This window comes from Macrosteles quadrilineatus, unplaced genomic scaffold (assembly GCF_028750875.1).
Source record: "Macrosteles quadrilineatus isolate MER2022 unplaced genomic scaffold, UCM_ALF_1.0 Scaffold_2__2_contigs__length_208266976, whole genome shotgun sequence".
NCBI classification, from domain to species: Eukaryota; Metazoa; Arthropoda; class Insecta; order Hemiptera; family Cicadellidae; genus Macrosteles; species Macrosteles quadrilineatus.
Window position 1 is genome coordinate 17830934 of NW_026542595.1, and position 21581 is coordinate 17852514.

Genomic DNA, 21581 nt, shown 5'->3' on the forward strand with positions numbered 1-21581 from the left:
CTGAAGGCAAGTGAGCGCAGCGAACTAGCTCCAACCTAAAGGTGAGTGAGCGTAGCGAACAAACTTCAACCAGGACGTAATTGAGCCATGCGAACGAGCTCATCTTGAAAATGAACGAGCATTTGACAAAAAACGACAATAGGACAGGACGACATCTGTCGGGCCAGCTAGTTTATAATATTAGTAAGATTACATTCTGTAAAACAATAAAGTGAATGAATAACAACAGTAATAAAAAGGAATTATATTTACTCAGTCATAACATTATCAATTTGTTGTAATAACACTCTACATTTGTTCTTGAGAACTTTGACAGCCTCCAAAAACAGCTCATCAGGTTTCAAGGCACCCACTGACTCTACAGTAACTGAAACAAGAATTTTATTATCACACTCCTTACCATTACTTCAAACTCGGTTTTATAATAGTAGTAAAAACACTAGTGTTTCCTCTCATAGAGCTTATTGCTACAAATCAAGTTTTACATTGTGAACACCTAGTTGATAAACTAACTAAAAAATATATAATATACAGGATGTATACAAACTCCCTGGAAGCATTTTATGTGATTTTTCCAAAGGTAAAAAAATAAAAAACTTAATAAACATGGGTCTAAAATGCCTGGTTTTCTGTCTCTCTATATCTGATTTTTATACTGTAGAGACTTTTGGTATCAATCATAGCCGTCTCTAGTAATAAGGCCGCGGCCTTCGATGTGGCAACGCCGCGACTCATCCCCACCCTGGTCCAACTCCGTGTATTTTCGCCAAAACTGCGCTTATTCACATTGAAAGCTATCAAAATGGAACCAGTTCAATAGATTCATTTTTAGCATGAAATGGTGCTTACAATCAATGTTACATATTGTATTACGAAATACTAATTAATACATGTTAATGTTAATATAAACGTATATTCCACCACTTAATTCCAAACCCTAAATATTATACACTAGGTGTACAATGCAGTTTTCTGCTTGCAATATTGAGCGGAGCCAGCATATTAATTCAATGTCAATGATATATTTGGTTCGCATTTTAAATAGAATGCCTAATTGCAGTAGGTATCCAAAGTCAATCATAAGTCAGGATTAAGTGAATGAATTGTCTACTTGCAGGAACCATATTCTATGTTTCATCTGGTTCTCATAAGTTAAATGTCTACTTTCAGTAACCAATGCCAATGATACATTTGGTTCGCATAAATGTAATGCCAATTTAAGGATTCTAAAGTCAATTGTACGTCCGGTTCACGTAGACGGATTGTTTACTTGTAGTATCCAAACTCAATGGTACATGTAAATGAATAGTCTACTTGCAGTATCCTAAATCATGGTCCATTTATTTCGTTCACTTAAATAAAATGCCGAATTGCAGTATCCGAAGTCAATGGTAGGCTTAGGCCTACTTCTGCTTCACTTATATGGGATGTCTATGTGCAGTATTTAAAGTCAATTATGCGTCGGGTTCATGTCAACGAATTGTGTAATTGCAGTATCGAAACTATGAGTGTTATATTTGGTTCACCTTAATGGAATTCCTATTTGTACACTGCAAATAGGAATTGCAGTACATATTCAAAGTCTACATTAATGGCACGTCTTGCTCACATAAAATACTGTAAAAGTTATTTACAGTATCCAAACGCAATATGGTGCATTAGCCTAATTCTGGCAACCCTTATGGTTATTCATTTTGTAGTAAATTATGCTCAATGCTATTAATCAAAAGTAGGAGTGTAGTATAAGAGAAGTTATAAAGTCAATGATAAGAGCTTCGCTACGCTCTGCTCAATAATTTCTATATCCTGCAAATGAATCATGGTAAACCTATGCGATACCTGAATTATTAAAAGGCAATAACGTGCATTATTTGAGATGCCAGGTTCGAATCTCCTCGGCGGCCTTAAAGTTTTGCTTCTGATTTTGTTAAAATATGATTTTCTCTTAACTTCACTAATCAGTTTTTTTATCTGAGACATTTATAATTTAATTTTGTGATAAGAATGCATTTTTTATATAAATACATTAACTTTTTGTTTGTAATAATTTCCTAACAGCGAATAATTGAGATAGGCTAATCGATAATATAATTAGGTCTAGTTTTATTTCAGCAGTTAAAAGTAAGAAATATATTGTCAACCACTTTCAAAATTTCCCTTTGGTGCAATACAATTTATCAATACGACTATAATGTAGACTACAAAGAATAAGTGAAAACTTTAGGAATTGGTTTACCGGTACGTTACATAACATTTATAATGACATCAAAATAAGCAGTTTGCTTAACTTGAAACCTTATTATTCCTAGTAGCTGGAACCTATATATTTTTTCCAACCTAACTTTAGACTACTACATGGCAATGTTTAAAACTATTTTGTAAGTTAGTATCGCAGAGTAAAGCGAGGTGGTAGACAATAGGCCTACCAGTAGACATATCTGGTTTAAAACGACGTTGTTACATCTTCTCATGAATTTGACAGAGGAGCATATAGTCCTAATTTAATTAATGATTAATTCTTTTCGAAGTGCACACAGCAATATTAGTGTTAATCCTTTGGGATTTTATTGTCTAAGTTACACCATTTAGTTGTAAACCTTATCTGTAAACCAAGTGGTTGTGATTTCATTTCGTAAAATTATTTTGTATTTTTAGCTACAGGTACATTTTTTTACAAATTTACTTGCAAATCAAGGGCAGTGTGATTTTTGTCGGTATAATTATGTTATAGTGTTTTTTAATGCCCTCGTTTTAACTTCTCCTTCTCCACGCTACATAGGCCTAGGCCTAATTAGTTGACTATTCATTGTTGTTAAAAAGAACAGAACGATTATACAATTAAATATAAACGTCATGATTTTAATCACTCAATATATGACTGATTGTTAATCACTTCGTATTACATGCAATTAACTAATATGCTCTTTAGTATTCATCAGATTTTTTCTTTTGTACTGTATTTATAATGTGGTAGATTTGTTGACTAACATATGTCGAGGCTCTTGTTTACTTTTTATTGTTTACTCACAAATAATGTCATGGCAACCAATTAACCCATAAGGCCCATGTTAAATTTCTAAAAGTTTGCATTCATGTAGGGAATATTCCTATGGTCCGATTTGTACCATTTCAGATTTATACCTTCCCATGGTTGGGTACTATGACTGTGTTAAATTTCGTGAAGATCGCTTCAGCCGTTCAGGAGGAGTATTTGTAATAAAAAAGCAGGAGTGTAGTATAAGAGCTTCGCTCGCTTCGCTCGCTCCGCTCAACAAGCGCTATACATTTGTAATAAAAACTGAACCATTTGGAACCTAATCAGTTTATGAAACAAATCCTCTTAAAAATAGGCCTAGAGAGCTTGTAGCCGGTTTGAATGAAACAGCAAGGTTTATTTTAAACATATTTTATTCAAAAAGAGATTACACTGTTCAGAAATATGAAGTAACTTAAGATAATATTGTGACTTTTCTTTTACTGGATTTTACATTTAGTTTGTCATTTTTCCTTTTTGTGTAGTTACTTAGAAGCACATTTGACATTTTAAAAATCACATCTGAAGCTAATTTTTCATAAGCCCGCCCACATTCACAAGATTTACTTAATTCTACTACAATACTGTTGTCATTAAGAATGCCGATTTCGGCTTAAGTTACTAGATCACGTCTGTGATCGCTGCTCAGTAAAAATATTTCTTCAAACTCTTCTGATATTAACGTCTGCATAATACCTAATACAGTAGACTCTTGATAATTCGAAATTGGTAGGCCAAGCATATAAATTTGAATTATCAAGAGTTTTGAATTATCAAGAGTTCGATTTATCGGGAGAAAAATAAACCATTCGAATTACAGAGAGTTCATTTGTTTAATACATACAAAGGTACAGCACGTTACAATAAAACATCATACCGTATTTTAGTACACTTTTAAACAATCAACGGCTTATTTTTCAGTTACTGTAGTTGCAAAGAGATCTGTTATTTAGCGCTATATATTTCGCCAAAAGCTGAACTATCAGCTGTCTGACAACTGTGTTTGTGCTCAAGGAGATGTCACGCAATCTAGAGATCGGATTGCCAACTTAGAAAAACAAGTCAGCGAACTCAGACTACTGCTCTAACTAAACAAACATCAAAACGTCCATCAAATAGCCTACCATGGGAACAGGATGTACTGTACTGTATAGTTTCCTGTTATAACATGAAGAGATCACTTCGAATTATAGAGTGTTTTGCCGACTAAACTTCGAATTACTGCGTGTTACAAATTGACCTGCCCTCTATTTGGACATGGAAATACCGAGTGTATCAAAATGCATGGTAAAAATTTGAAATATTGAGAGATTCTTTAGGGACTGAGCCTTCATTTTGAATTATCGAAAGTTTTGAATTATCAAGTGTTTGAATTACCAAGAGTGGACTGTACATGTTTACCTATCCAAACCACAAAATCACTAGGGACAGATAAACCGCCCCGGTTAATAGTTTGAAAATAAACATCATCTGTGTTCATTGGGCTTACAACCAGTGAAATACAACTTTTACATTGAATGTTAGTCGTTATTTTGAAACTAATATAGCCACACACATACAGTAGGCCTGATTTGTCAAAATCAACATTATTCAAATAGTTATCATCTAATACACTCATAAGTCTTTGGTTCATTTGTGTCTTGCTTTTAGGGTTAGAGTAGGAGCTAGGCTTACTTTGTGTAAGGATTATAGATTCACAAACATTGACAGAGAAAGTAATTTCTCCATAACGAGCCGAATGGAGGCTCAGTAAGTTTTTAACTCTTATTTTATGATCAGCTTCCATAACACTGAAATGTTGTAGTTAACCCCCGCTAACTGTCTATATTGTCCGAATCTCGACTGTAAACAGTCTGTTTGAAGCTTGGCAGTTAAAAAGTAAGGAGCTTGGATTCCTACTAAAATATAAGTAATTATTTCCTTAATTATATAAGTGGTATGGTATAGTGAGTTAAATGTATCTACAGTAAAAAACCCTGAGCCATTAGAGGACAACTGTTTCCATTGTTCTAGCCAGGCCAAAAAGTTAAAAAAAATAAACCTGCCATCCATTACACTAGAAAATGGTTCTTTTAAGGGATTCCTCTTAAGAATATAACTTAAAGGGCAGTTAATGTTAACAATTGTCCACCATGTAAAAATAACTTTTACAAAATATGCAGTGTTATGTGAACCACATTTCTCTAAAGCTGAAACGGTCATTTCATTAAATATATTCACAACCAAATTGACCTTCTGTCTCTCAAAAGAAGAATGAAATACAGTTTTGTTTGTCAAATTAGGGGCTGAACGTATTCATAGAAGATTCAGCTTTGTACAGGTCTCTTATGGCTGAAAACTTTGCTTCCGCAGCTTTATTATAGTCCTATGACTCTTTTACAATTCTGGATTCTGATTGTGGCAAATCTGCCTAAAAAGGTATTTTAAATGTTTTGTCAACGTCCTTTAGATCAACCAGTTATTTCTGACACAATTAAAAATATGGACAGTATAATACAGAACAAATATTTTATACGGGTTACCATTTACCTGGAAATAATATGGACTGTCTGAAGTTTTGGTGAACTAGCTAAACATAACTCTATTACCAACTCCATAACTCTATAACTCTATTATATTGGTATGACTACTGTTATCAGTAACCATACAAAGGATTGTAAGGCCACAGTCCAAAATTTGTGCAATAACATTTTTTGCCTGCTCAGCTAAATATTTACTGGTCAACTGTTTTACTGGAACTAACCTTTCTGTTTCTTTGAAGCCAGAAAAACAAGAATTTACTAAAAATGCTACAATTGTTTTTGCCGTTTCTTTGGAGTCATTACTAGCTACCCCCAGAAAAGTGCCGTTTTTATAATCTATACTTTCCTTTACATGTATTTAATCTATTTGGACACTAACAATTTTTTCATTATCATCTAGTTCTTTGACTAGTTGTTTCAAAAAATGACTACTTTACTTTCCTCTTCAGTTTTTTGAGAAACATGGATAGAAGGAAAGAAGAGACTAAATTTTTCAAGAATCTGGGGTGAGGTAAAGTAAATATATTATTTAGCCTAATAGCTGAGTAGGGGAGAGCGGGGCTATACCATACACATAAAGGAGATTCGTAGACGAAGTTAAAGTAATGTAAACACAAGCGATATATAATTTAATTATTTAGCTACTGATTGTATATAAACATTTTGGAACTATTGTATTTTTTACATGTAAAAATTGGTAATTAAAAAATAGTTACCTTGTACGAAATAGCCCGGGGGGGGGGGGGGCTATTCCGTACAGTAGAAGGGGCTATACCGTACAGTTCAAAAATCATTTGTTTAGGTTAGTAATATAATAGTACTGCAACAAATTATTGTACAAACACTTTTTATTACTATATAAAGGTTGTAGTTAAGAATCAGTGTATTACAATTTAAACATTTTAGAAGAAATTACATTTCAAAAATCAACCTTCATGAAAAACATGAAGTTTATGAAAAAGTTATAAAATTTCATCCCAAAATTAAAAGAAAGAAGATAAAGAAGAAGATAATAACCACAAATGTAGTTCTCTGCAGACTCCGCAGCACTCCAAGCCGAATGGACCCACCCTGAACATGAGCAGCACCCTGTACCAGAGCTGTACGATTTAGCCCCAATCTGTACCTCGTGGGAATTTATAAACATAAACTCAAATTCTATCACTTAACCAATCATCGCTAATAACCAAAAGAGAGCTTAAGGGATGTAGTTAATTATGATCTCACAGTAAATAGAATACGATAAAAGCTGCTTCACTAACTTTTTATTTAGTACTGGACGAAAATTAGAAGCAAGTGAGTAGAAACATGTTTTTTACTGAAACATTGAAACTAGCACACATAGCAAAACGATGCAGATACTGTAAACTTGCACATTCTGCTGCTATCTAGCAGCACTTGTCGGGATCATCTAGCTTAAATTCTAGGCCAAAAAAAATGGGTGTACGGTTTAGCCTTGCTGTACGGTTTAGCCCCGCTCTCCCCTAACACTTAACTGATTGCATTTATATCAAATAAGCCCTTAGTATTGTGTCTAAATTTACTTAGGCTTGTGCATAAACAATAGCACAATCTGGTCCCTTAAAAACTTTAATTTATTTATCAAACTTCCGCTTCCTTCATTAGGTTTACCGTTTTCAATTTTATTATTTTCCAGAATTCCTATTAACTTTTCACACGCATCATTAATAATTCCTATAAAAGTATCTTTGTCATGTTTTGCTTCATTAAACGTTATTACATAGTTTACCAACTCGTTAAATTGACTCCATTTATTCAGTGTTGAATTGTACAAAATAGGTCTACCAGTTTGCTTATTAACAATAAGGCAATAGTAAGGCATTTATTCAGTCATACAGCACATTAAAAATTAGCAACAGACATCATCATAAGATCGCATCAAATAAACCAATATTTACAAGACTTCTAACGGTCTAACAATAAGAAAATGTAAAATTTAAAAACACATCTGACATGTAGGAATACTAGAATTGGGGATCAATCCACCATTGACGTGAACTTCTACTGTTAGTGTTGATTCCACTAATTTTAGTAACAAAAGTTCACATTTTGTATAAGAAAATAGAAGGTAAGTTTTTATTCAATCACAATTTGTAAGTAAACATAAACAATTCAATAAGTAAACAAAATAATAATTTAAACACATGTTAGAAATAAAATGTAAATAAAACATATGTCAACACCTCCTCCTCTATTTACTGTGCTGCGGCACTTTGTGAAGAATCAGCTGGTCAACATGTCTTCTTATTATTCGTCCATCTTCCAGCTGAACTACGTACATTACATGTCCTTGTTTTTGAGTTATACAGCCCGAATACCACTTGGACGAACCATTGACATATTCCCGCGCTTGCACTTTATCTCCAACTTTGAAATTCCTTTTTATACCGACTTGGACTCCCTTCTTCTGATATTTGTTCTGTTCTAATGTTGGAACAATTATTGCGAGATTTGTTCGTACACTCCTTCCAAACATAAGTGATATGCTGATGTACCTGTTGAATTCGGGGATTGCCTGAGTTGCATTAGAAGTCTTTGGATTTTATTTTGCAGTGTACCCTTTTCTCCCTCCATGGATTTTAACACAGTCTTGACAGTCTGCACGTACCTTTCAGCCTGGCCATTTGAGTTTGGATGGTATAGTCATAGTCATAGTCATAGTCAAGAATCTTTATTCATAGTATACATAGTTGTACATGAATAGTGTCAAATAAGTTAAAACTAATGCTTAAAACTATGATATCGCCATTTTCAATTCGTCTAAAGAGTACAAGGACAGGTCCATTAAATATTCCTTGAGACGTTTTTTAAAAATGTTGGGTTTTTGTTCTGTTTTAATTTTCAAAGGAATAAATTTTAAAAATTCATGTCCTGCATTGACAGTCTTTTTTTTTAAGAGCTCTAATTTGTGTTTTCCAATTACAAAATTATTTTTGTTACGTGTATTGTAGTTATGATTATTTTCTTTAATTGGTGGAATAAAATTTTTGTTTTTGACAAACGTAATACATTCAAGAACATACAAACCATAAACAGTGAGGATCCTTAGACGTTTAAAGTGTTCTTTTGCAGAATCATATTTGTTCATTTTTAACATAGCTCTGATTGATTGCTTCTGTATTGTCAAAATTTGGTCTAGATTCGAATTTGAGGTGGCTCCATATACACATATGCCATAAGATATATAGGATAGAATATGGGAAAAATAGATCATTTTTAAAACATCAACACTGCATAGTTTTGACATTTTTCTAATCGCACAAAGACCAGAATTTATTTTATTGATAACAAGTTTACAATGTTTGTCCCAAGACAAGTTGCTGTCCAATGTCAGGCCAAGGAACCTTACGGCTTCTGTTATTTCAATTGGTTGGTTATTTACTTCAATATTAGGATTGGAATTGTTTTTGTTTTGTTTTGTATTGAATGTGACACATTTGGTTTTACTTTCATTTAATTTTAAATTGTGATTATTAAAAAAATCCTCAATACAAGCTATTTCTATTGTGGATAGCAACTCAACATCTTCTGCAGTTTTCTCAGATACTTTAAGATTAGAGTCATCTGCATAAAGATACAAACCTGTACATGGGGCAAAATTTAGACACTTTTAAAAATTTGAAGTAACAAATGAAAAGTAAAGGTCCCAGGACCGATCCTTGAGGTACACCAGATCTTATTGTGCCCATATTTGAACTGTATTTTGATTTATAATTGTCTTTAGTGATGTGAGTTATTTCAACAAACTGTTGTCTATTTGATAAGTATGATTTAAACCAATTAAGAGAGTTATACCTGATTCCAACTTTTTCTAATTTAAAAAGTAATAGTTCATGATTAACGCTATCAAACGCCTTCGATAAATCCATGAACACTCCCAACACGTGCTCACCCTTGTCAATTGACTCAATGACTGATTCGACAAAGCTAACAATCGCTGTAATAGTGGACTTATCTTTCCTAAATCCGTGTTGGATGTCTTCTAGGATTGAATTTTCTTCTAAGAACACAGTTAATTGATTAGAAACAATTTTCTCGTAAATTTTAGATATTGGTGATAGCAAAGATATTGGTCGGTAATTACCAATATCTGTAGCCTCATTAGATTTAGGAATTGGTATTACTTTAGCAATTTTTAAATTGTCTGGAAAAATGCCACTAACAAAAGAGGAGTTGATTAAATGAGAGAGAATTTTACTTAGCTGCTTTCTTACAAATTTTATGACTGACATTGGAATCCCGTCATGGCTGGAGGATAGTTTGTTTTTAAAAGAATTTATAATTTTTTCAATTTCATCTTTATTAGTGTCACAAAAATAGAATTGATTTTGAATATTGACACAGGTTGAGCCGGTTGGAGATAGTTGTTCACGGATATCTCTGGAAGTCTGTTGGCTACAAGAAGGGGACACATTAATAGGCCTGTCCTTCACAACATTGATAAAATAAGAATTGAATAAATTACTAATTTCGAGAGGATCTGTAACTCTTTTGTTTCCATTTACTAAAAATATATTATTTGTGCAATTAACTGAACTTTTCCTGGTTTCTGAGTTTATAATATCCCAAGTAGTTTTAATTACATTTTTGGATTTCTTAATCTTGCTATCATAAAACTGTTTTTTTACTTCAATCAGTTTTTTTCTATAGATTTTATTCCTTAATCTACCTAATTTTGACAAATTTAAGTCATTATTGAAACGAGCGTGTTTATTTATTTGAATAATCTGTTTTTTCTCTTCCCTTAAAGTGTCATTTATCCAATATTTTCTTGTAGTTCTTAATTTCATTGTTCTTTTTGGGAATGATAAGTCAAAGTAGTATAAGAGCAGTTTGAAAAAAACATCAAATTTTTTATCAACTGGAGAAAAAATAACTGTCTGCCAATTTTCAGCTTCTAGGTAATTTTTAAACAATTCTTTATTTTCTTTACTAAATTGTCTCCTATTGTCAATTATATAATCAGTATTACATTGTTTAGTTTGTGAATTTAAAATTTGGAGAATTTGACCGTCATGATCTGACAGTAATGTAATTACACCGCTTGCTTTAATTTCATCTTTTTTAAAGTTAGTAAGAAAGTTATCTATTGCTGAAGTTGATCCATTAAAAACTCGGGTTGGAAAATTTACAGCACAACTCATATCAAAACTCCTTAAAATGTTTTTCAACCTGCAAAGTGTGTTTTTTGCTCGATTGTTGTCGGTTTCCAGTACATCGATATTAATATCAAATCAATCAACTATCTACGATCTATCAATCAACGGTATGGTGCCGTTGTTCTGTGAATAATCCCACATTCATTCATGAAGTTTTTGAACTTTTGAGAAACAAACTGTCTTCCATTATCTGAAACTAAGATGTGAGGAAATCCAAAAGTTGAGAAGATTTTCCGTAATTCTTGGACTGTCCATGTACTTGTAGTTGTTTTCATCTGTATCACATCCACCCACTTACTAAAGGCATCCACTAATATCAGGTACTGTTGCCCATCTGTTGGTCCTAAGAAATCAATGTGCACCCTCTCCCGTGGATTAGAAGGTTGTTCCCATGGATGGATAGTTTTTCTCGGGTTGTTGCATTTTTCAATGCATTGTCGACATTCAGTTACCATATCTTCAATATCCTTGTCTATACTTTTCCACCAGCAAAAACTGCGAGCTAAAGCCTTCATTTTTATTCCTCCTAAATGAGCTACGTGTAGTTCTCGAAGCACATGAGGTCTCAGAGATTGAGGTATCATGACTCTCCAGCCCTTCAGTACACAATCATCTAGAATGGACAGCTCGTTATCGTGAAATCCGTATTGTTCAACAGATTGTCCCAATTTTAAGGCCTGTAGGACTGGACCCAAAACAGCATCGTTGAGAGTTTCCTCAGCCACCACGGTACTGTTGATATTGAGTGTTTCCAGTTGATTTATGTGGTACTTCGAGAGGTCATCTACAGAATGTTCTTGTACAACTTCGATAGGGAATAGAGAGAGATAATCTGCATTGCAATGATGAGCAGTTTGCCTGTACTCTATGTCATAGTCAAACCCGGAGAGAAAGTGAGCATAGTTGAATATCCGTGTTGCTGAGATTGTTGGTAAGGTCTTTGCTGGATTAAAAATTGACACTAGCGGTTTGTGATCAGTGATCAAAGTAAATTTGCGGCCATAACAAAACGGGAAAAACTTTTTCAGGCCCCAATATATTCCCAAGGCTTCCTTATCGATTTGAGAGTATTTTTGTTCTGATTTTGATAATGATCGAGAGGCGAAGGCAATTGGCCTGTCTGTTCCATCCCTATAGCGGTGCGAAAGAACGGCTCCTACACCTACTTGCGAAGCATCAGTAGCTAAGACCAGTGGCAAGCTAGGATCAAAGTGTACCAACACGTCATCACTTGTAATAATTTCTTTAATCTTCAGAAAACTCTGTTCACAAGCAGAGCTCCATGTAAAAGTGTTTCCTTTTCGTAGCAGCCGATTAAAAGGATGTAGCAGTGTAGCCAAATTCTTTATGAATTTGTTGTAATAATTCGCAAGGCCTAGGAAAGTTCGGAGTTCAGTTACGTTCTCTGGTCTTTTACATTTTAAAATGCTCTGTATTTTAGCATCTGACTTGTGTAGTCCTTTGCTATCGATCACATGACCTAAGTACTCAATTTTGTTCTGGAAAAACTTACACTTCTCTCTATTTAACCTCAAATCATTTAACTTCAATCGTTCAAACACCTGTTCCAGTCGGCGAAGAAGCTGTTCCCTGTTAGATCCTTGGACAATTACGTCGTCAAAGGAACATTGTACGCCTTCTAAGTTATGTAATGTTTTGTCCATGAATCTTTGCCATAACAAGGGTGCCACTTTTACTCCAAACATTAATCTGTTAACTTTAAACAGCCCTTTATGAGTAGCCTACTGATTGTTTGCATGATGGCACTGTCTTCGTCCATCTCCATGTGCAAGTATGCGTTACTGATATCAAGAGTACAAAATATCTTTCCACAATGCATCTTTGACATGATATCATCAATCCGAGGTATAGGGTAATGTTCGTCTTTAATAACTTTGGTCACCTTGTAGTCAGCACATATTCTGACTGAACCATTGGGTTTGACAACCGGCACAATGGGTGTGCCCCAATCGGATGATTCGACATGTGTGATTATACCCAAAGTCTCTAGTCTTTCAAGTTCCTTCTCTACTTTTTCTTGTAATGCATATGGCATGTGTCTAGGTTTGATGTAAATTGGCTGGGTTTCGTCTTTTACATTAAAATGACCCTTTTCGTTTGGTATTTTCCCAATGCCTTCTTTGAAAATGTCTTCGTATCGAATCATCAAATCATCTAGTTCTTGGATGTTTTCGTTTTCACTTGAATTTAATGAATGTATGTCAGCTGCATCAAGTTGAATCTCTCTTATCCATTCTCTTCCGAATATAGAGTCTACACACTTGTTAACAATGTACAGTTTTCCAACAAAACTTTGATCTTTATACTGAACATTTACAAAAACAACTCCTCTTGGATTGATTATTTCCCCAGTGTATGTCTTGAGTTGAACATTTGTCTTGAAAATCCTTTTTGGAGAGTTTAAAAGCTTAAATGTATCATATGATACAATGCTGAGAGCCGCTCCTCTATCTAACTCCATTGTCATGAGTCGTCCTTCCACTTTTACCTCGAGCATAAACTTGTCATTTGATTTTGAATGAAGTTGGTAAATTTCATGAGTGTCATCATCGCTTGTATTTTCTGTGGTTTCATCTGATTGTTTTACTTCTTTGTTTGGTTTTCTTAGACATACTCTTGCTAAGTGACCAAAACGTTTACAAGAGTTGCATTCTGCATTTTTGAACTTGCATTGATGTGCTCTATGTGAATCATCACCACATCTATAGCATTTGTTTCTCAGTTTCTCCAAACGAGTTTGATACTCAGAGAGTTGTATATTGTTAGATTTACATGGTTTCCTATCTGGCTGTTTGTTCTTGCTTGATACTTGGTGTACTTCCTCTTGATTTTCATTTGTCTTTACTATTCTGCTCTCACTTTTTGCTAGTTCCAATGTAGCAGCCTTTTCGACTACTTCTTTAAACGGTTGCATAAGTTTATCTTGAAGAAGTTGAAGACGTATATCAGAGTCTTTTAATCCCCTGACAAACTGCATTCGAAGTAGAATTTCAGATACAGATTCATTACAACTTGTACAAGTAAACTGACATTCTACACTGAGCTTTCTAAGAGCATTAGGGTAAGCTTGTACAGATTCGTTACATAATTGGGTACGTGTCATAAATTTGTGCTGACGAGCCCAAATACTGGGTTTTGGTTCTAGTTGAGCCATTAACAAGTGAATCAATTCCTCATATGGCTTGTTGTGTGGGTCATCTGGTATGCAAAGATCGTATAGCTGTTCATGTATTTGTGGGGTGATTGCCTGCAAAAATAAATCCACTTTGACTTTTGGACTTAAGTTTCCCCGTAATTTTGTGTAGTTTTCAAAGCGTCGAGTGAAGTTTTGAAAACTTTCCTCTGGTGTATACGGCTGGAAAGGAATATTAGATACATTTTGACATGTTGCAGAAGCAGAAATTGCTGCATGTGTATCGTACTTTTTCTTTTCTGCTTCAAGGAATGTCCGTATCTCTCTATATATTTCTTCTAACTGCCATCGAATTTCTAATTCACTTTCTACTGAATTTGTGTGAAGTTCAATATTTGACTGTGTAACCTCAATTTCAGCCAATATTGCTAAAAGTTTATCTGTGTAGTAAGTGCATGTATCTTGAGAATGTTTACATGTTGGTAAATCATCCTTGAGTTTGATCAAGCGTAGTTCTAGTAATTTCCTTTTCTTTAGACATAAGTCAAATTCTTTTCTACTTACCATCCCATCCTCGTCGCCATTGTTGATTCCACTAATTTTAGTAATAAAAGTTCACATTTTGTATAAGAAAATAGAAGGTAAGTTTTTATTCAATCACAATTTGTAAGTAAACATAAACAATTCAATAAGTAAACAAAATAATAATTTGAACACATGTTAGAAATAAAATGTAAATAAAACATATGTCAACAGTTAGATTATTATTTACTCTAATGCTATGAGTAGTTTTTGGTGTTTCAGAAATATCAATTTTATATATAACACAACAACTTGTGTTAGCAAAATATTAATAGTCAGTCTCCTTTATTTTAGCAGGGAGAAGTTCAGAAAATAAGTTGAAATTAGCTACCTTATCATTTTCTGCTATCCTTTTTAACTCATCCTCTTCTCTCTTTTTCTTCCTTAACACGTTCATCGGACTACATCAATTGATGTAGTTGCGCAACCCTCACTACATTAGTTCAGTATGAGCTCAGCCATTGCCGGGGAACGTTAAAATCGTTGCTAGCCTGTAGCTTAGAATGTGAGCTTTATTTTGGTGTAGGTTGGTACTAAAATTTACCGTAAAATCCAGTCTGGCAATGCTTTTGTCCCGGTTTTGGGGATTTTCTCTCTTCAAGCCATATTACAAGGCCACTGACTACTGATGCAGGCAGTGCTGCTACTATTGGGTGTTTTAGGGAACTACGTCCAATCTTGGGGTAACGTAGTACAATCACCGCTGCTCTTTTGTTATTCATCAGATTGAAATATTTGAATGCCAATTGCGTTCGCAGTTACAGTGCCGAGCCTGTTGGAATGCCTGCTGCATTTTTTTTTTTGTTTAAAGAGGTTGGCGGCCTCTTTTAACCTTGCATTTGCCCGTCCACATAGACTACAGATCTGTGTGTGGAACGTATACAGCAAAGCAAGGGGTGAGCCGGTATAGTACGAAGGTGAACTGTACTGATAAATTTTAGTGGCAGTGACCAGGATCCGAACCCACGACATCGCTGCCTTGGGCCCGAAGTCCGTGATGCTACCAACTGAGCCACCGACTCACCTTCTTTCCTCTTCTTCTTCCTCTCTTGTTTTATCGGGTGGTTTACGTTTCACACTTGTTCGGTTGTCAGTAAGGTAGCCGGGTAGATTTGGAAATATCCTTAAACTGCATCGCTACTTAAAACAGGTCTGTCTCTGGTATATTCACACAATTTTCCATCTTTGTCTTTATATTTCTCAACTGTAATCAAATCATCACTGTGGAAATGTTTCACACATACGTAGGAATAATTTTTTGGTGTCCAGTCAGCTCGATGTATAGCGCGAACCCACTCATCTCGACGCGGACTTTTTAGAGGGAAGTGAAATAGTTGTATATACCCCTCAGTTTTTAATGATTTTGGGTGGTTACTATTGCACCCCGGCACAACACACTTATGAGGCATAATACACTGTCACTACAGTGTCTCTAATTTTGTAAAACAAACAGGTTAGTCACTGATGATGCGCCGTTTAGCAGTGCAAACTAATGGCAGGAGCCCGCTGGACTATGCTCGGATGCGACGTTGCCAGATTTCGCTCGCCGCGGCCTTATTACTAGAGACGGCTATGTATCAGTACATCACTAAATGCATCCAAATCTTTTTAACCCCTTTAGTGACACCAAACGTAATATTTAATATTTAGTACTATACAGAAATGGTTAAGTTTATAAAACTGATACATTTGTAAAAAACACAGACAGACGGACAGTCAGATAACTCAGGGGATGGATATACAGGGTTAGTAAAAAGTCTGGAGACCCCCTGTTAATTTTTTAACGGCCCATACTAGAAAAACTAAACTTAGCACACCTTTATGGCATGTTTCGAAGTACCTTTTGGGCATAACCGCCACTTGGGTTACATCCCCAAAATGGGGGATTTTGGGGGAAACTAAATCATTTCAAATGGTAAGACCCATCGAGTGACCCCTCATTTTGAAGGTCGTGGTAAAGGTAAACCAGCAAAAAAATTAGCTGTCTCTATCTTAATCCAGTAAAAAATGGCAGCTGATTAAAATCTTTAGAAATCGGAATTAACTTGCAATATTATATTCAATTGGCTGACATATTTTACTGTGTTAAGATAGAGACCACTAGTTTGCTTTGTTAGTTTTATTTTATCAAGACCTGAAGGTTGTCGTTGTCGATGGGGCTTAACATTTACAATTTTTGAGTTTCCCCCAAAATCCCCCATTTTGGGTTTTGGGACCAAGTAGCAATTAGGCTCAAAAAATACTTCATAACATGCCATAAAGGTGTGTAGAGTTTAGTTTTCCTAGTGTGAGCCATTACAAAATTTACAGGGGGGTCTCCAGACTTGGAAAGCTGTAAGTTAAATTTCACTACTGAGAATTTCAATTGGCTGCCATGTTTTACTGGATTGAAATAGGGACCTCTAGTTTGCGTTGTTGGTTTTCTTTTACCAAGACCTTAAAAATGAGGGGTCGCTCAATGGGTCTTACCATTTGAAAATTTTGAGTTTCCCCCAAAATGGGGGATTTTGGGGATGTACACCAAGTGGCGGCTATGCCCAAAAAGTACTTCATAATATGCCATAAAGATGTGCCGAGTTTAGTTTTTCTAATATGGGCCGTTAAAAAATTAACAGGGGGTCTCCAGACTTTTTACTAACCCTGTATAACAGCCTCCTTATAGGGTAATACAATTTTGGGACACACATTACCATAAATAGTTATTTGTGTAACTAGTGGGCAAAGTGGCACTTTGCTGCACACGAGAGCAATGTTTACGCTGTCAATGTATATCTTCATGTTTAGCCTTGATGAGGATCGATGATATTATAATGACCAGGTTTAACAGCATACTTTTCTTACTGACGAAAATAGATGAAAAAGCACAAACACATACGGTACACATAATACATTCTTTAGTAATGTGCTTTTTCGTCTATTTTTGTCCAAAAGGAATGTCTAATGTTAACCTATCCATTACAAAATCCTTAAAAACCCTGGCCTAAAGCCATCTTAACAAAAAGGTAATTTATCAGTGGATAGTTAGATTCTGTTTGAATGGGAGAAGTTGATAGGATTTTAGGTCAGTTTAGAGGACCACTGATTTGGCAATGATTTTAACAATTCAATGATTTTTTTCATGCCTTGAAAATGATGATATATTACCATAGACTAAGCAACACAAGGGAGTATGTTTTATCTATGATATTACGTTACTAGTCCGGAAAATTGTTGTTAACCCGAAAAATATGGTTGGCTCGCGCAGTATTACGATACAAGTACGTTAAAGACATTTTGGATGATATTTTTTGCCATATTACTCTAGCCCGGTATACTCTCCATGATATATTGTAACAATTTATCTAAAATAGCAAATTGTTCCAATTTATCGCAGCCTGTAGACAGCACATTAGAGCGATTTGTCAAATAGGAATTGGATTGGATGATTGATGCCGGCCAGCATCAATTTCTGCGAATTGGAACGATAAGTTGGTACGTGTAGACAAGTCGCACACTTATCGCTCCGATTTTACTCAGTGACCTATTGTTATGGCAAACTCTTCCCCGCGGTCAAAAGCAGAATACTGACATTTCGACAAGAAATTTTTACAATTGATCTTAGCATATATACCGGCCTGCAATCTCTTGATTTATTGTTGCAATAAATTTGTCAATCAGATAAAGACAATTTATTTTGGGTCGCCGGAATTTCATCCTCCTGGAATTTTACCCCCTGAGCAGAGCTGACGTCACTATGTCATAGTGATCTGAGTGCTCTCAAGTTTGATCTCAAGCGTAATTTTAAACCCCGCAGATTGTGGAGTCCAATACAAATAAACAGAGCGTGATAAATTGGTTAGCAATAAAAGCAAGAATTTTAAGTTACCCCCCTGTTCATATTAATAGGTTTTAGGCAAGTGAAGATGTGCTGCCCGGATTTTTAACCCCGGAATTTTACGCCTGGATTTTTACCCTTGGAATTTTACACCCTGGCCAGATATAGAAATAGGTGAGAATAATTATTTTTAAATAATTATAGTCTTGAGAGAAACGCGTTTAGGTAAAACAGCGGTAAATAAATAGGTAACTGATTATACGTATTTCTATAAACAGACCTATTTTGTGTGCGAAATAAATTATTCTAACGAAATTCTATATCTGGACGGGGGTAAGATTACGGGAGTAAAATTCCAGGGGTAAAACGCCTGACTGTACATTTAGAGCTAAAACTCATGAAGGGGATAAAAGTACGGCAGTAAAATTCCGGCCTACACACTTTAAGTTTTATAATTTAATTTGTTACGATTAAATTCACAACCTTGAAAGAATACGTTTGATTCCACCTTTAATTTAGTCAACTTAATGTTGTGCAACTCAAAAGTTTGCTGCCAGAATTTACCCCCTAGTTGACCTTGAGGATGAAAATCTGCTACCCCTTTATTGAAGGGCGTTGTAAAAGTGTATTCTACACCCGTTACAGTTTTAAGTTTCCTGGGGTAGGTAGACCTCAAATCAGGATCATACGTACCCAGCCACTTGCGCACTCTCTCTCTCTCTAACCCACCACGAAGCTCTGTCCTGACCGCCAGAGTAGGGACGAGAGGAGAGTGGCGCATGCGCACTGGCCACTGTCTGGACGAGGTCCACTGCGGTAATTTGTAGACTCATTCGAATCCATACATCCGAACTGTGCACACGTCTCGAGCACGGTAATCTCGCTGGCTTAATAACGGAACCTTAAACATTCTCAGATCTCACAGTAGGATTAATTACGCTATCGTAATAAGTGCCTTTTGTTTCCATTTGATATTTTTAATTATTAACTCGTTTACTCCCAGTATAGTTTGGTTGCTGATAAAGCAACTTGGGCGTTACGGATCTCATAGCCACATGAAGTGGCCTTCCGATTGCTAAGGGTTAAGACCTTTAGTAATATTAATTGATGCAGTCCTAATATATCGTAATACAGTAAATAACTTATTGCCGAAATTAAAGATACAAGCAACCATTTTGTTGCAAGACAGAATGTTTATTTATAAAGTAACACCCTGTGGAGTTTAACATATTGTTCACATCGCTGGGAGAACTTTCGGGAAATGCAGATTCCTAGAAAATGGCGGTTAAGCTGAACTGCTCTAAAAACAAGGTCAGTTAAAATAAAACAAACTAATATTTTACAAGCGAGGGCGGATAATCCGATTATCGGTTATTGTGAGGTCGGTTAAGAGGGGTCTACTATATACTGTTTTGAAATCATAATAAAATAAGTTAATTCATAACTAAGTGGATAAGGTTTACTTACAAATGAAATGATCTCCCTCTCTTCCCATGACCACGCTATCTTTGAGATCATTAAATCTAAAAACATTTCTGCTACAAGTATCATATCTGGGATTGTCCACTTTGGCAAATTTTCTACCTGAAATAGTTGAGTAAATTAGGACAAACATACAATAAAGCAATTCATATTCTTAACCTTTATTGTTCTGTTCATTTTTCCCAAATGCTAACAGCCATAAAATCAAGTGATTGAACAAAATTTCACTGCTATTAATTTATTTTCTATATACATTTTTTACTGGGTTACTGGGATATTATTTCAGGTTCTGGATTGTTAGTTTTACCATACCTTGCCATAATTCAACTATGCATGAAAACATTCCATCCATTTCATGTATCACAGCTTTTTGTTTCTGCTTGGTACAAATTAGCTGTTATCATAAATTTAAACAATTAATAGTGCTGCACCATGTTGGTAAACATAGTAACTTTTTAATGCTATTGAACATCACAGAATCAAATTGTTAAGTTGAAACAGCTGTTAAGATTCTTTAATTCCATTTAAATATAAGTACAGTACTCATAAGTAGGGGTTTCAATCCCAAATTCCGGGATCCCGGTAGATTTTTGATACCTAGAAATCTCGGGATTAACAGGATTGCAAATCCTATGTTTATATTTATTTTTTGTGAATTTGAGGACTTTTACTTACAGAAAATAAATAAAAATACGTCCAATAACACTTGACACACATAATTATAGTCTTTATTTTTAGGACGATAAATATATATATATATGAAATGGTATAAGTAATGATCTACATGTATTTTGATTGGAAAATGTAATTATCATTAAACTCAATAGGAGAACAAAATGTATATATATGTTTCTGGTTTTGGACAAATTGGATTTATTTTCTGTAAATGTTATTACATTAGTCAGAACTTAATTACAGAGGGCCTATAAGTTACTTTGAGTTTTACTTTTGACATTAAACGCAAACAACGCGATTCGTGTGGCAATTATAAAATGGCAATCGGAAATTGAAGTATTATTTTCATTGAAGCCATAAAATATAACTATAAACACACCAATTAAGTTTATTTCATTATTAGGATTGATTATATTTATAGCCCAGTCAATGAATGCAATAAAACACCCTTTTTCGCAACTAAATGGTGGAAAGCTGGATTTTTTATATGTGATAGAACCACATGAGAGGTGTATTTTCCCAAAAGTCCCCACTTCTACCCCTTGAGCTTTCCCCCCCCCCACCCCCCTCCAAACATAGAAATTGCAGTGTTTTACTTAATTGATCATAATTCGAATACTATGTAAGCTATCGAGCTGCAATTTGTTTTGTTTTATTTATGATTAGTTTTCCTACAACTTTTGTATTTACAACATTTTTCTAAAACCAATGCTTAGGGAGTTATAAAATTTAAACATCGTTAAAAGCTTTGTTTCAGAGTGCAAAATTTTGTTTTTCTCTATGTATACTGTTAAATATAAATAATTCGCAAATATGGTTTAAACAAAAGTTTTAGCACGTTTTACAAGGTTTACAAATATATTATTGGTTAGTCATCTAGGTGACCGGGTGAAGAGCTGGGCGTCGGCAAAGAGAGCGTGTGCGGGCTAGTTGAACACCTTTGCGCTGCGTCATCGCATCTAGCCCAGCCAATGCATGCCAACTGCCTTTTTTCGTAGCGAAATAGTGGATAGCTGAGTTTGTTATATGTAATGGAACCACTTAAGACGTGTTTTTTCAAAAAGTTCCCGATTTTCCCCTTTGAGCTTTTCCCCGCAACCCCTTCTAAACCTGGAAATTACAGTCGTTCATTTTACTG

General features: G+C 34.9%; 1 protein-coding gene across 2 annotated transcripts in view; it reads right to left on the reverse strand.

The window, feature by feature from the left end:
- Positions 1–216: 216 nt before the first annotated feature.
- The window catches only part of LOC128985569 (DNA-directed RNA polymerases I and III subunit RPAC1-like), a 60964-nt gene continuing 39599 nt past the window's right edge, over positions 217–21581 (reverse strand). For both annotated transcript variants that reach the window (XM_054405179.1, XM_054405178.1), the window contains 2 exons: positions 19754–19870; positions 217–367 (listed from right to left, as the gene is read on the reverse strand). In XM_054405179.1, coding sequence (XP_054261154.1) covers positions 249–367; positions 19754–19870 — 236 coding nt within the window. In that variant the 3' untranslated portion in view covers positions 217–248. The remainder of the gene's footprint in view (positions 368–19753; positions 19871–21581) is intronic.